The sequence below is a fragment of the Acomys russatus genome, chromosome 28 (assembly GCF_903995435.1).
Source record: "Acomys russatus chromosome 28, mAcoRus1.1, whole genome shotgun sequence".
Lineage (NCBI taxonomy): Eukaryota > Metazoa > Chordata > Mammalia > Rodentia > Muridae > Acomys > Acomys russatus.
This window is the reverse complement of record NC_067164.1, coordinates 39,042,617-39,056,211: the sequence shown is the minus strand read 5'-3', so window position 1 is coordinate 39,056,211 and position 13,595 is coordinate 39,042,617. Positions and strand designations below refer to the sequence as shown.

The 13,595-nt window shown below is 44.9% G+C and overlaps 1 protein-coding gene across 1 annotated transcript in view; it reads right to left on the bottom strand.

The window, feature by feature from the left end:
- The window catches only part of Ptpn13 (protein tyrosine phosphatase non-receptor type 13), a 117,453-nt gene that overhangs the window by 3,167 nt on the left and 100,691 nt on the right, over positions 1 to 13,595 (bottom strand). Inside the window, 9 exon segments of the mRNA XM_051170873.1 lie at positions 117 to 332; positions 1,648 to 1,985; positions 3,683 to 3,773; positions 5,088 to 5,236; positions 6,131 to 6,240; positions 7,041 to 7,078; positions 9,073 to 9,152; positions 9,792 to 9,929; positions 10,567 to 10,660. Coding sequence (XP_051026830.1) covers positions 117 to 332; positions 1,648 to 1,985; positions 3,683 to 3,773; positions 5,088 to 5,236; positions 6,131 to 6,240; positions 7,041 to 7,078; positions 9,073 to 9,152; positions 9,792 to 9,929; positions 10,567 to 10,660 — 1,254 coding nt within the window.

Genomic DNA, 13,595 nt, shown 5'->3' with positions numbered 1-13,595 from the left:
GTTCTGACTGGATCTCACAGAGAAGCTTAGGGGCGGTAAGAGGTAAGTAAGGAGGGACAGCGTCCGATGAGCATCATTACACACTTAACAGGCAGTAGATTATGTCTTGTACTCACTTCCAGATCTTGGCGGATTAGTCCCAGGACCACGTCTATGCATATGAGGGTCCCTGAACGTCCAATGCCAGCGCTGCAGTGTGTGATGACTGGGCCTGACCTATGGATGTGCCTCATGTAGGAGATAAATGTGAGCAGGTCGTCTGGCTGCGAAGGTGTGTCATGGTCTGGCCAGGCGGTGAAATTCAGGTGGGAAATATGTCGCACCTCTCCTGTCTGAAAGTGTAAAAGACAGAGTGACTCATGATGTCTGTCACACTGTTCCTAACTCAGGGCCTCAGAATATTATTTTAACTTTTCAAATTTGAGTGGTATATTGGATCAGATCAAAAGAAAAATAAATGGAAGGGATAAAAAGGCATTTTAAATACACAAAACTGAGTATGGTGGTATATACTTAATTTCCAGTGTTTAGACAAAGAACAGATGGCACGTTCAAGGCCAGCTTAGGGTACACAGCAAGACAGCGACGCAAGACAACAGTAATAGAAAAGAAACACATGGAAGACACGGCTAACACCTCCTCCATTGCCACCACCCCCCTCATAGTCCTAGAAGCTGGGGGTGGTGTTCAGTGCCCTGGGCACACTAGGCGAAGTCATGCCTAGCTCCTGTGGGCTCATTTAAATTAAATACGCTGGCAGCGTTCAGCCTTAGAGCCTTTACACTCCCCCAGGACCCTCGTAGCACGGTCATCTCCTTAGTGTCTCTCGAATGCCCTCTCAGGCCTCCTGTCTCACTGCTGAGCCTGCGTCTCACTGTCTCTCTCACTGCTTCATTTCTGCCACAGTGCTGTTAACACCAGCATGAATATTCAGTAGGAAACATGGCTCCACATAGCTCATACTTCTGGGTAGGGTGCACAAGGCAAGGGGATGCGATGCTGAAGAGACAAAGAGCAGCCAACCAGCAGGATTTGTATCTAATTGACAGCTATTATGGTCCAGCCATCTTCACATTCTTAGTAGGTAGCTGTCTTTACAAGACATGCTTTGGTAATCACAGATTTTTAAAAACAGCTTGAATTAGTCTACTTAGATGCTGGACCCTAAAAGAAGCAACCTTTGCTAGGCAGTGGTGGTGCACACCTTTAATCCCAGCAATTGGGAGGTAGAAGCAGGCTGACCTCCTAAGTTCAGGGTAGCCTGGACTGCAGAGCAAGTTCCAGGACAGTGAGGACTACACAAAGAAACCACGTCACACAAACAAACAAACAGCAAGTCTGTTCCAGCGTCTCACCACACTGCGCTGCTTACTCCTAAGCAAAGAATGCTGATCTTACTGTAAGAGGCCACGCTTGACACTCCACTGGGTGCTAGTGTGTCCAGGATCACATGTTCCTGCAATCCCAGCACTCGGGGTGGACGCAGGAGAATCAGGACTTCCAGGTTGTCTGTGGCTATGTACTGATTTTGGGGCCAGCCTAGGCTACATGAGACCTAGTCTCAAAAATAAAGCCATAGATGACGGCTTGCGTTACAGCAGTCGCAGCCGCAGGAGGAGGCAGGCTTAGGGAAGGAGTGAGACCCACCTGAATGTCCTCCAGGGCCATCAGTCTCACGATGAAGCCCTTCAGCTGCTGCATCCTCAGGAGGGCCAGGCGCAGCCTCTCGTTGGCCATGGTGGTAGTGCCAAGGATGCTCGGCCAGTAGCGCTGGCATTTGACCTTCTCCCCTTCCACCTCCTGTGTCATCATTGCTATCACTGTGGAGCTCTGCTCCCAGACCATTTGCCAGAAATCCCCCACGGTGGTGGGCAAAGGCCCCTGGCAGGCGATGTAGACGAATTCCTCTGTCCCCACTGGGATCCGGATGAAACTGGCATTGATGTAGCCACCTTCATCTCCAAGAGGCACTCTTGTGGTGTCATCTGTGAATGGCCACAGTGAAAGTGCTATGTCATGATCATGCACAGTCACCAGCGTCCCACAGGCCACAGTGGCCCCTGCAGCCCTCCGTGGACCTGTCGCCACTGCTTTGATAGTGTGCGTTTTCAAACAGCTCAGTCCACGCGGTGTTTGTTTCTTGTTACAGTGTGGTGGTTGTCTATGGCACTTGGGTTACTACTGTAATGAATTACTAATGTGCCAACAGATGTAAGTGCAAGTAAAGGTAACAAATTCAAGCAGACCTTCATAGTAAGCAATTAGAGAAATAGACACTTTTGTTACTTTCTGTCTTTTTTTTTTTTTTAAAAAGATTTATTACATTTTGACTCCAGATCTTATTACAGATGGTTGTGAGCCACCATGGTTGCTGGGAATTGAACTCAGGACCTCTAGAATAGCAAGCAGTGCTCTTAACCTCTGAGCCATCTCCCCAGCCCCCTACTTCTCTGTCATTAATTTGATGCCAATGACAACAGTCCTGAATGATGGGACAAAACACGTCCACAGAACAGAAGTTAGTACTGAAATCGCAGTGTCAAAGCAGCTTCTGGGGACACTGTTGACATGTCTAACTCTCAATATACACATGACAAGCACTTTTTGTCATTTTGTATTACTTTATTTGTGTGTGTGTGTGTATGTGTGTGTGTGTGGGTGCCACAGCACATGTGTGGAAGACAGAGGCCAACCTGACAGGGCTGTCTCTTCTTTCCTTATGTGGTCACTGGGCTCAGTGGCAAGCATCTTTCTTGATCTGTGTGTCACTGTCCTGGCCTCATGATTATTTTAAATATTTATACATTTTTGTTTGTTTGTTTTGAGACAGGGTCTCTCTGTGTAGCCTTGGCTGTCCTGGACTTGCTTTGTAGACCAGGCTGGCCTTGAACTCACAGTGACCCACCTGTCTCTGTCTCTTGAGTCCTGGGATTAAAGGTGTGTGCAACCACACCCAGCAAGTATTTATAAATTTAACAAGCAGTTTTTGGTGGCAACCAAGGTAAAATCTTTGAAAATAGGTTTCAAATTTTATTGCTTGACTTTTCTTTCTTAGTCCGTAGTTTGTTTCCTAACAATAACTTTATTATTTTTATGTATATCGGTTGTCCCATTCTGACTTCAAGATACAAATCTCAATGTTTTTTGGCCAGAGACAGTTCTCTTGTGTGTAGTTCTGGCTGTCCTGGACTTGCTTTGTAGACCAGGCTGGCCTCGAACTCCCAGCAATCCACCTGCCTCTGCCTCCTGAGTGCTGGGACTAAAGGTGTGCGCCATCGTACCTGGCAACAAGTCTTATCTACTCAATGCTGAACCATGATCTACTCTGTTTAAAAAGCTTTCTTAGATTTTTGTTTTTTAAAGAAGGGCCTCTCTTTGTAGCCTTGGCTGGTCTGGAACTCATTGCACATACACTCAATGAGACCCACATCAGAACTCACAGGGAACACACTCTCTCACACACACACATGCACGCACGCACACACACACACAGACAAGAGGTACTCACAGGGAGCACACACTCACACACTCATTAGACACACAGGAACTCATGGGGAACACATACACACATACACATACACACAGAGGAACTCACAGGGAGCATACATTCACACACAGGCAGGAATTCACAGGGAACACACACACACACAGGAAATACACGCTCACACAGACAAGAACTCACAGGGTAGGATATTTTTATATCTGTTCTTCCTTCGGTTTTCCTTAGTCTGTCCAATCAGACACTGATCCAAAGGTTTTAGTTCTTGAAGGTTCTACAAATAACAAAAAGGACATCAGGTTAACTATTTAGTCAAGGAAAACGCTTCTTTCTACTGTGCTCATCAGGGCAGATTGAGTGCTAACAGACAGAGATTTCAGTACGAATTCCTAAGCCACTGCTCAATGTATCACCTGCAGGCGCCCGTGACTTGGGCATGTCACGATCAGCTAACCAGGAGATAGCACTTCTTAACTTAAGTTTTAATTTCAGTTTTAACATGTCTATAATTCTAAAAGAAAAAAAAAACCTATAAAATCAAGTTTGGTTTAAGGCAATATCTGGAGTATTTTCTTGATGGTACCATCTCAGGGTCACAGACCACAGCACATGGTATTGCTGTAGCAGACAGTCCACTGTGCAGCAGTCAACCCTTTCTCGTTCTCCTTCGTGCCTTCGTTCAGCAAAGGCTTCTCCACGGCCTCTTTACCGACACGTGCAGCACTGTAGTAAGTACTGGGAATGTGGCAGTGAGGAAAGGGACAGTTCCAGCCCCCAGGGAACCTACAGCTCCGCAGAGGTAGCATGGAAACCGATGTGGTGACACATCTTTTAGAAATTAGTAAGAAGCTGGGGCTGGAGAAACCAAGTTCTACCTTAGAGATGCAGTGATGGAGCCTGCGGTGACTAAACCTTACCGAAGATGCAACCATCTCTACAGAACAAGCCTTAAGGAGGAGGCGGACACCTCCATTACTGAGTGACCCCACGGAATCTTTGGAATGCAAGCACATAGCAGCACACATGCCATTATGTCTGGATCTTTTTCTATTAAAAATATTTTTGTATTTTATATATGAGGAATGCAGGATATCGTTAGGAAAATCCATCGAGCTCTGAGCAGTTCATATGATCTTGTTAAATTAATATCATCAGGCTCCTCACTGGGAAAATTAATTTATCATTAGATATGATAAAAAAAATTTTTTTTTAAGAGTTGGAAGTTAGCTGAACAAGGGCACTGCTGTAAAGTGTGGTGGTGTGGATGAAAATGACCCCCACAGTCCCGCTGGGTGTGGCACTGGGGGAGGGCTTTGAGGTCTCAGTGTTCAAGCCAGGCCCAGTGTTTCACTCTCTTCCTGTGGCTGCCATGCATCCTGCCATGACTATAGAGGAGTAGCCTCTGAGCTGTAAGCCAGCCTCAACTAAACGGTTTTCTTTATAAGACTGGCTGTGGCCATGGTGTCTCTTCACAGCAAAAGAATACTAGGCAGAAAGCAATTGGTACTTTCAAAGACTTGGGAGTTTTTCCTAACCTTGGGCTGGCAAGGGCACATTTTCCATTTCAATAAATGCACAAGCCACTCACCTCCAGCTCCTTAGAAGGGATCCCTTGCTCGAGCAAGCCTTGAAGCGTGCGGATGGTGGCCTGCAACTGCGTGCCCGTGTACTTGCCAGAGGGAGGGACTTGGACGACTGGCAGGGCAGCCAGCTCCTCATTCGTCAGGAAGAGGTGATCTATCAGAAAAGACCAGTTGGCTCTTCAGTTCTCCCCAGACCTGAGTTAATGAGTAAGGGAGCTCACTTGAGCCTGCTCTCACTCCCCATCAGCTCACACAAGGGGCGTGCCCACATGGGAGACAGCAGAGCAGCACGGCTGACCGGCAGATGACTCAGTCCACTCGGCTTTTGCTCCTGCACAGCTGTCTCCCCTAGCCTGGAAGGAGCCACTTTCCCACTGCTCCAGTCTGGAAGGCTTGTGACTCCCAGTTAGAAGAACACTTTCTTTGGGCCATTTGGGGGCCCAGTTAAGAAAGCGCCCGGGAAGGACCTGGGCCCCCAGGAGTACCTGCTGTATGGATTATTTTTAATGGAAGGCCACCACCATCCCACCCATGCAGGAGGCTCCTTAGCTCTCCAGCAGTTAGGCCGTGGTGGTGGTGGTGGTGCAGCTACCGTGCGGGTGGCAGGAGCTGAGCACCATGAGGGACACAGGAATGGACAAGATCCCTTGAGAAGCTCAGTGCCTGGCTGGGGCCTGGCTAGCGGGATGCACAATTTGCTCCTATGAAGCATGGCAGTCAGGGGGAACTTCTCTTCTGCATTTCGGAGATTTCACCAATTTTACTGCACGCAAGAAGACTCTGTTGAGTTCCCTTTACACAACAGCAAAATCACGACCTTTTTGTTTCCACTATAAGGTCACTGTAGTTTGTGCTTCCCCTAAGCCCCTGAAAGCTTTAGGCTCTAGCTGTGCACATAATCTGGTTATGACACCCAAAGTAGCTTTATACATAAACCAAAGAGCACATACACATGGCCAAATCACATCCATGTACTGTGAAAACCACTTAACGCACCAATTTCCATACCTATTGGTTTTAATGAAAAGAACTGGCCATAAATTCTTGCCTTTGTTGGAATCCTCACGGTTGGTTGTCTCTTCTGGCAAGCCGAGGCTTCCCCGTATCACCTCATCTTCCATAGGCTTCTCTTCTTGAGATGCCGGAGCTAAGCCATGCCTACAAACACATTCAAAATATTTAATGTCTCCAAGATAATTTAAAGTATCATGACTCAAGTCACTTATTTTTCTCTGTAACAGCTACAATATTGTTACACGTCCTGAGCTGGTGTGACAGCTCGGCGGGCAAAGTGCCACCAAGCCCGATGACCCAGTTCTATCCCTGAGAGCCACATGGAAGGAAAGGAAGTGCCTTGGTTGGTCTCTGACCACCGTACTCGTGACCTGGCATGTGCGCCAACACAATACACACTCAAATGCACACACAGTAAGTAAATAGACATAAAAATTAATCAGATTTGAACGAGCTACAGCAGCACGTGTTTGTGTTGTCAGCTCTTCTGGAAGCTGAGGCAGGAGGATCACTTGGAGTTGGAGACCAGCCTGGGCAAAGACCATAGCAAGTCCTTGTCTAAAATACAAACAAAAATTAAAATAAACACAAGAATCTCTAAATCTAAGTAAGACCCTCCAACCCATAATTCTTAAAATCCATGGTAGGCATTAAAGAAAGTGAAGCACACAGCAGCGTCTTTAGTTGCAGACTCCAGGTCTTTGATCCTCGACTGAACGGGTCTTTGGGAATGGTTCTATAGTCTATAAGGTGAGTTCCAGGCCAATCAAAATTATATGCTATAGTTTTGTCTCAAAAACAAAACAAAAACAAAAAAAATCTTATCTATATTTTACCATGGTTCCATAATTTAATGAATACTCTTATTGGAAAACAAAAAAATCTTCCTTGCATTAAAATAAAAAGAGCAAAGTGAAAAAAATTGAAAAAAGTTATTTTTTTACCTTTCACTGCTTATTCTTTCTTCATACCCATTCATTGACTATAATGAAGAGAAATAAATCAAATGAGTTTACTGTAACAAAACAAGTCTCATAAAGCTTAGTTCTGTGAATTACTTTCTGTGTAGCTAATGTTATTATTCTTGTATTGCAATGTCACACAACATTCAGTTACCACAGCACAAGAAGGGGCTGAGGCGTCTTCAGTGGCCCATGCAGCTTTGCTGGTTCATATTAATTACTCTCTTTGCTTACCTTGAGTTAAAGCTATTCTTTTAAAGAAAAGATTTACTTTATTTTAATTATATATAGAATTTAAATTCAGAACCTGGCTGCTCTGGCAAGAGATCACATCCAAAGACCTTCTAGTCTGTGTGATCTGGCTGGAATACAAACACACCTTTAATCCAGGAGACAGACGCAAGCAGATCTGAGTTCAAGGCCAGCCTGGCAGAGAGCAAGTTTCAGGTAAAAAAAAAAAGCTTAGGTCCAGGCTTGGTGGTTCAAGCCTTTAATCTCAAATAGTAAAGGTAAAGTTAATTTGTAGAAGGAAGAGCCCATGTTTGAAAGTAATTCAGAGAAAGACTGACAGAAGATGACACTCCCAACTCTCATGAGAAGAGAGAGGAGCATTAGGATATGAAAATGAGGCAAATTTGTATTTGTGCTCATATGGAAAGGGGGCATGAACGACTGTTAAGTGAAAATGAAATTTCTAACATGTGTTAAGATATATATTAAAAAGTGACATAGAAGCCTTGCCATGCTACCAAGCTATGAGCTCTGTCGACCTTGGACCTGACCACTGCTGAACAGAATGGCTGCTTTCATGTGCGCAATGGAATGGCACTTAGAAACCCAAGTCTTATTTGTAACCATCTGTGGTGGTTTGAATGAGACACCCCCAGTCTTGGGCACTTAGATACTCTGTCCCCAGTTAGTGGTGCTGTTCAGGGAGGCCTAGGAGGCGTGGCCTTGCTGGAAGAAGTCCGTCCCTGGAGGTGGCTTCAGGGTTTAAAGATCTGCCATTTCTAGTTTGTTCTCTCCACTTCAGGTCTAAGATGGAGCCCGCAAGCTTCCTGCTCCAGCTACTGTGCCTGCTGCCGTGACTCCCCTCCACGAGGGACTCAACTCTCTGGGAACATAAGTCCCAAAGTCCTCTCGTTATTTTGGTCACAACATTTTTTCCCAGCAGAGGAAAAGTTAAGTATGGACAGATGATTAAAAACTAAATTTACATTGTTAAATAGTTACATTTAATTTTTACAATGAGTATCCTAAAAATCAATATAATAAAGCTTTCTGACATAAATATGTTATTATAGGTCACTATAATGAAGAATATACATACTGTGCTGTTTTTCTTTTTTAAGAAAAATTTTAGGTGACAATTTTTCATTTTTTTAATTAATTAGTGTTTTGGTTTTTTCATGTCAGGGTTTCTCTGTGTAGCCTTGAGTATCCTGGACTAATTTTGAGGATCATGCTGGCCTTGAACTCACAGAGATACATCTGCCTCTGCCTCCCTGAGTGCTGGTATTACAGGTGTACAGTACCACGCCCGGACAGATGACAAATTTTTAAGTGGCGGGCAAAGCTTTTTATTTATTTATAGCTAAAGGGGACTTTAGAAAACCGCTTATTAAATGTCAGTTTTAAAATACTGTAGTGAAATATAATTAGGTTGTTATGACTTACAAGAGTCATATGATCTTTTTTTTAAAGACAGGGTTTTCTCTGTGTAGCTCTGCCTGGTCTCATAGTCACAGCGATTCACCCGCCTCTGCTTCCTGAGTGCTGGTATTAAAGGTGTGAGCCACCACGCCATTCTTTCTTTCAACTGAGAAATGACTCAGAGTTTTGCTGGGTGCAGATGACACTGCAGTGTAATAAGATAAGATGACCCCCTTGCCCCGCAAATGTAATTAATCTGCTGGTAAAACAAGTGACAGCGCCATTTGTTTCACCTGAGGGTTAAAACAGACTTCTAGTGAGGTGCAGCCCCGCAGGCTGTCCACGACGGTCCAGGCCTCACCTCAGGGACGTCCTCAGGTAATGGAGAGCCATCACAGTCAGTATCTTCTGCCCCTTCTTCCCCGTTTGTCCTCAACGGATCTGGGAGAGAAGCGTACAGTCAAGGGAAGGCGAGACAGCACAGAGGTTGCAGCGGAGGTCTCGCTCACCCACAAATAGTGGCAACAAATAGAGCCCCCACAGCAGCCAAGTGGGCAAGCGCCCCAACTGGGAAAGCAGAGAAAGCGTGGCAACAATGCTTTAACGGCGGCTTACTGTCAACTGGAGGGGCGATGTCTAGGCTAATACATTTATAAATAAAAGCTATGACACTTAGTGATACTTTTTGGCTTGCTTTTTAGACAGCGTCTCATGCAATCCAGGCTGGCCCGGAATTTACGCCAAGTGTTGGCGTATATTACCATGTACAACCTGCATGGCGCTGGGTACTGATCCTAGGGCTTCATGCATGTGAGGCAAGCCCTCCACCCACAGCCACACCCACGGCCACACTCACGGCCACACCCACAGCCACCTCTACTGAAACAGCTTAAATCTCAGCAGTGAAGGAACTCACCCACACATGAAAAAGACAATAAACTTTATTTTACTTCTGAAAACACTGCCCAGAAACTGATGAGTGAAGGTGCTACCTACATGTTTCAGGTTTTCTCAACAACTTTCCCCCACATGTGTGCCTGAGTTCCTGGGCACGCTGATGTACTCATGGGGCTCACCCACCTGGAGAGCAGGCCCTTCTGGTGGCATTCGCCTGATTCAAGAGGTTCTGGGCTTCCTGGTCCACAACATCCAGTAAGGACTGGATAAGTTCGGCTTCTTGAGGATCGTCATAGAAGTCATCATCCTGGGAATCTGATTCTTGAAAAGCAGTAATTTATTTGAAAAGTACTGATATGAGAAAGGGACAGGTCTCAATCTGAACATGCCAGGCACTCTGAAGTTCTAAGCATCTCCTTTGAAGGGGAGACATAGTCACCTGCTCCTTTTAGTCTGGAAGTAAGTATGCTGGCTGCTGTGACAAACACCACACAAATGCAGCTCAGAAGCAATAAATGAAAATCAATATTGGAGATATACTTTCTCATGAAATATTAATAGTTTGATGCCTATTTCATAAAATTAATGGCAAATTATTTATTCATGAAAGAAATAAAGATGCTATCTTCTGAAGATTAAGGATGTAACAGGTCATATAAAATATCCTCAATATAAAACTTCTAGACCATTTTGTGGTCTACAAAGGCTGCACACAGGAACTGTCTTTTTAAACTTTGGTCAATTTATCCTTAGAGATGAGAATGGGTGCAGGACATCTGCACACTAGGCAATCAACAGCGCTAGTTTTATATTCTCTTATTATTTTCATTTCTTTGAAGACTCTTCCCTTTCAAAAGCTCTATTAGCATGTGAGGTGACAGAACGGGATAAACAACCCATTTTCAGTACTGAACTTTCAGATCATTTACAGTAACTGGATGGCTTATGTGAAAACTACCTTTGGTTTCAGTCAAGTCTGCTGGCTCCGTCATCTGAGAAGATGAGCGTCTTCCTTCCGGGTGCAGAGCCTCAGTCACTGCTTCGCCATTAACCTGAAGCAGAAGAGCACAGCACCTGATCACTGTGTGTGACCCCTGGGATGGAGGGCTGGGTGCAGCTCCTCCCCATCTGCTTAGTACAGGACTCCTGCTGCATCGTCGCGCCTTGAATCTGTGCACTGCACAGGAAACGCCTGTAGAGTAAGTGTGCAAAGTGGACGGGAGTGCCCATCACCAAATACACCTGGAATTGTCTTGTTTCTTAAAATAACTGAACTATACGAAGCTCTTACTTGAGACATATTTCATGAAAACTGTCTTCTGCATAACATTTTAGAGAAGTTTAACAAGATTGCAAAGGCCTAGAATTTGAAAGAAAGGAGGAAAATTATTTTTGGTCAGTCGGTCTTCTTTCCTTCCTTCCTTCCTACTTCCTTCCTTCCTTCCTAACTCCCTTCCTTCCTAACTTCCTTCTTTCCTTCCATCCTAACTTCCTTCCTTAATTCCTTCCTTCCTTCCTTCCTTCTTTCCTTCCTTCCTTCCTTCCTTCCTTCTTTCCTTCCTTCCTTCCTCTTGTGAATTTGCAGATGTAACAATGGATCGATGACTACGTAATTATAATACATCCCCTGAACTGAACGCAACGTTCCAGTGCAGGGACAGGCTGTGACGCGCTTAAGGAGCAGAGCCTCTAAGATGGTGTAGCTGTCATGTATCACTGCTAGAACACCTGCACAGCTCAACTGCCAGCACAGTTGGAAAAAAGACATGGCTTCTGGGCTAGGGATGGGGGCACGTGTCTGCTCACACACGAGGCTCACGCAGCCCTCACGCATGCTCCGGCCACCACGAGTCCTGCTTCATTTAAAGGGCCTTGCTTCCTTGTGTCCGCCATCTCCCTGCTCTTCCCAGGATTCTCGGAGCCCCTTAGGTCTCTCTGGCTCTGTCTTCCTCTTTCTCCCTCTCTGCCAGCTCTGGCTCTCTGCTTGTTCTCATCTACCGCAGGAGGGGATGGTGGAGGAAAAGCTGACTGGTGAGTACACTGTTAGCCACATTCCTCCAGCAGGACAATAGTATTTGGTTTTCCCCTAAGTCCCTGGCCTATCTGGTCTCCAGTTCTATGTCCAAGTGGTGACCTCCCACTGATGAGAAACTGACTCACTCCATCAGAGGCTCACTGGGGATACCAACCACCCTTCCGGCCAGGCCAGGCCCAGTGCCCAGCAGTAGATGTCAACACAAAATGATCTCAATGGTATCTTTGGAGCTTCTTCGTCTCATAAAGTTCTGACAGGACTTCTTTTTTTTTTTAGTTTTCAGAGACAGGGTTTCTCTTTGTGTAGCCTTGGCTGTCCTGGGCTTGCTTTGTAGATCAAGCTGGCCTCAGCAATTTGCCTGCCTCTACTTCCCCGAGTGTTGGGATTACAGTGTTTGCCACTGCCCTGGCTTTTGATAGGACTTTAAAATTTTTATTATATGTATCTTTTTTTTTAATTACTTATTTATTTAGTGTATATGAGTGCTCTATCTGCATGTACACCTGCAGGCCAGAAGAGGGCATTGGATCACCTTCTGATCACTCTTAACCTCTGAGCCATCTCTTCAGCCCCTTATTTTATATATCTTACAGGTCCTTTTCATATGCATTATGGCTTCCAGTTTGTGCTGTTAAGGATTCTAGTGTAGGCAAACATGTATATCTTGTGCTTTTTCTTTGGTTCTTTTTCTTCTGTTTGTTTTTGTTTTATCTTACTTGATTATTACTCTTTAGAGTGAGTGACAGAAAGAGTTGGACTCTGATAGGGAGGGTGGGGGTAATCTCAGAAGAGCTGGGGGAGGGGAACCACGATCAGAATGTAGTGTATGGAAACCATCAATGTTCAATAAAAGAAAAATAAGTAATTAAAAAAGAGAAAAGAAAAAAAAAAAAAAAAAAAAAAAAAAAAAAGGAGGTAGACAGGATAAATTGTAAAGCTGAATGACTAAATTCCAGTAACTGTGTGCTGCGGTTTGCTCTGAAGGTCTAACTCTTTACTAAGCAGGAAGACATGACTGAGTTACATCCTGTCAGCTGGCGATGTAAGCTCACAGCATCACTGTTTGTGAAATCCCATTTTCCCGAGAAGTTCATGGTCTGGGCATTAGTGCTCAGAGACAGAATGCTGTGAGGGAGACTTCCTGGAAAACTGAATTTCAACAGAAATGTTGGCGCCCAAAATAGTAAAAGTCCTGGTTTCTAGGGCTTGACGTTAATCCAGTATAAACTCTACACTCTTTGTTTCAGCACACTCATACTCAGGAAGGAAACAAACACCCTCCAGCAGCAGTAACAGGAGAAACCCGGAAAACGCAGCCGCTGCGTCTCTGCGAGGCTCTGTGAGGCTCTGTGAGCATCAGCAGCAAGGAGGATCTGCTACAGTGCAAAGCAAGCACAGCACATGCACAGACGCTACTGTGGTGCTACAGTCCGCTGTGCCTCAACGCCACTCCTGCTGCACTGCGCCTCGGGACTTCTCTGTGAAATGTATGCTATGGCATGGTGTGGTATCAGGAGGCATAGGATAGGGCCTTTGTTTACTATATGAATTTTTTTCTTCAAAACTTATCTCATGTCCAGAATCATGTTGGGATAGTGGGATTTTTTTTTTCCTTCAAATTACTAAAGAGCAAATCCTTTTACATGGGAAGACATGCCTTTACATGAGCAGACACTGAATACTGAGGGTTGGCCTAGACTTTATGGGGCGAGTGCAGCATGAAACAGTTCAACAGAATACAAATCCAGCTATGGCATTCTCAGAAAAATCATGTAACATGGAAGGAAGAAAACAGTAAAATTAAATATTATCGAAACACATAAGTGCACAAAGTAGAATCACAGAACACTTGAAGCTTTGCCAAATTACTCCACACGTCTCTGTGCTAATCCTAAATGGTCTAAAATCTCACTTTACTATCTGGCAAAACACTGCTGAGCCTTTAAAAGAAA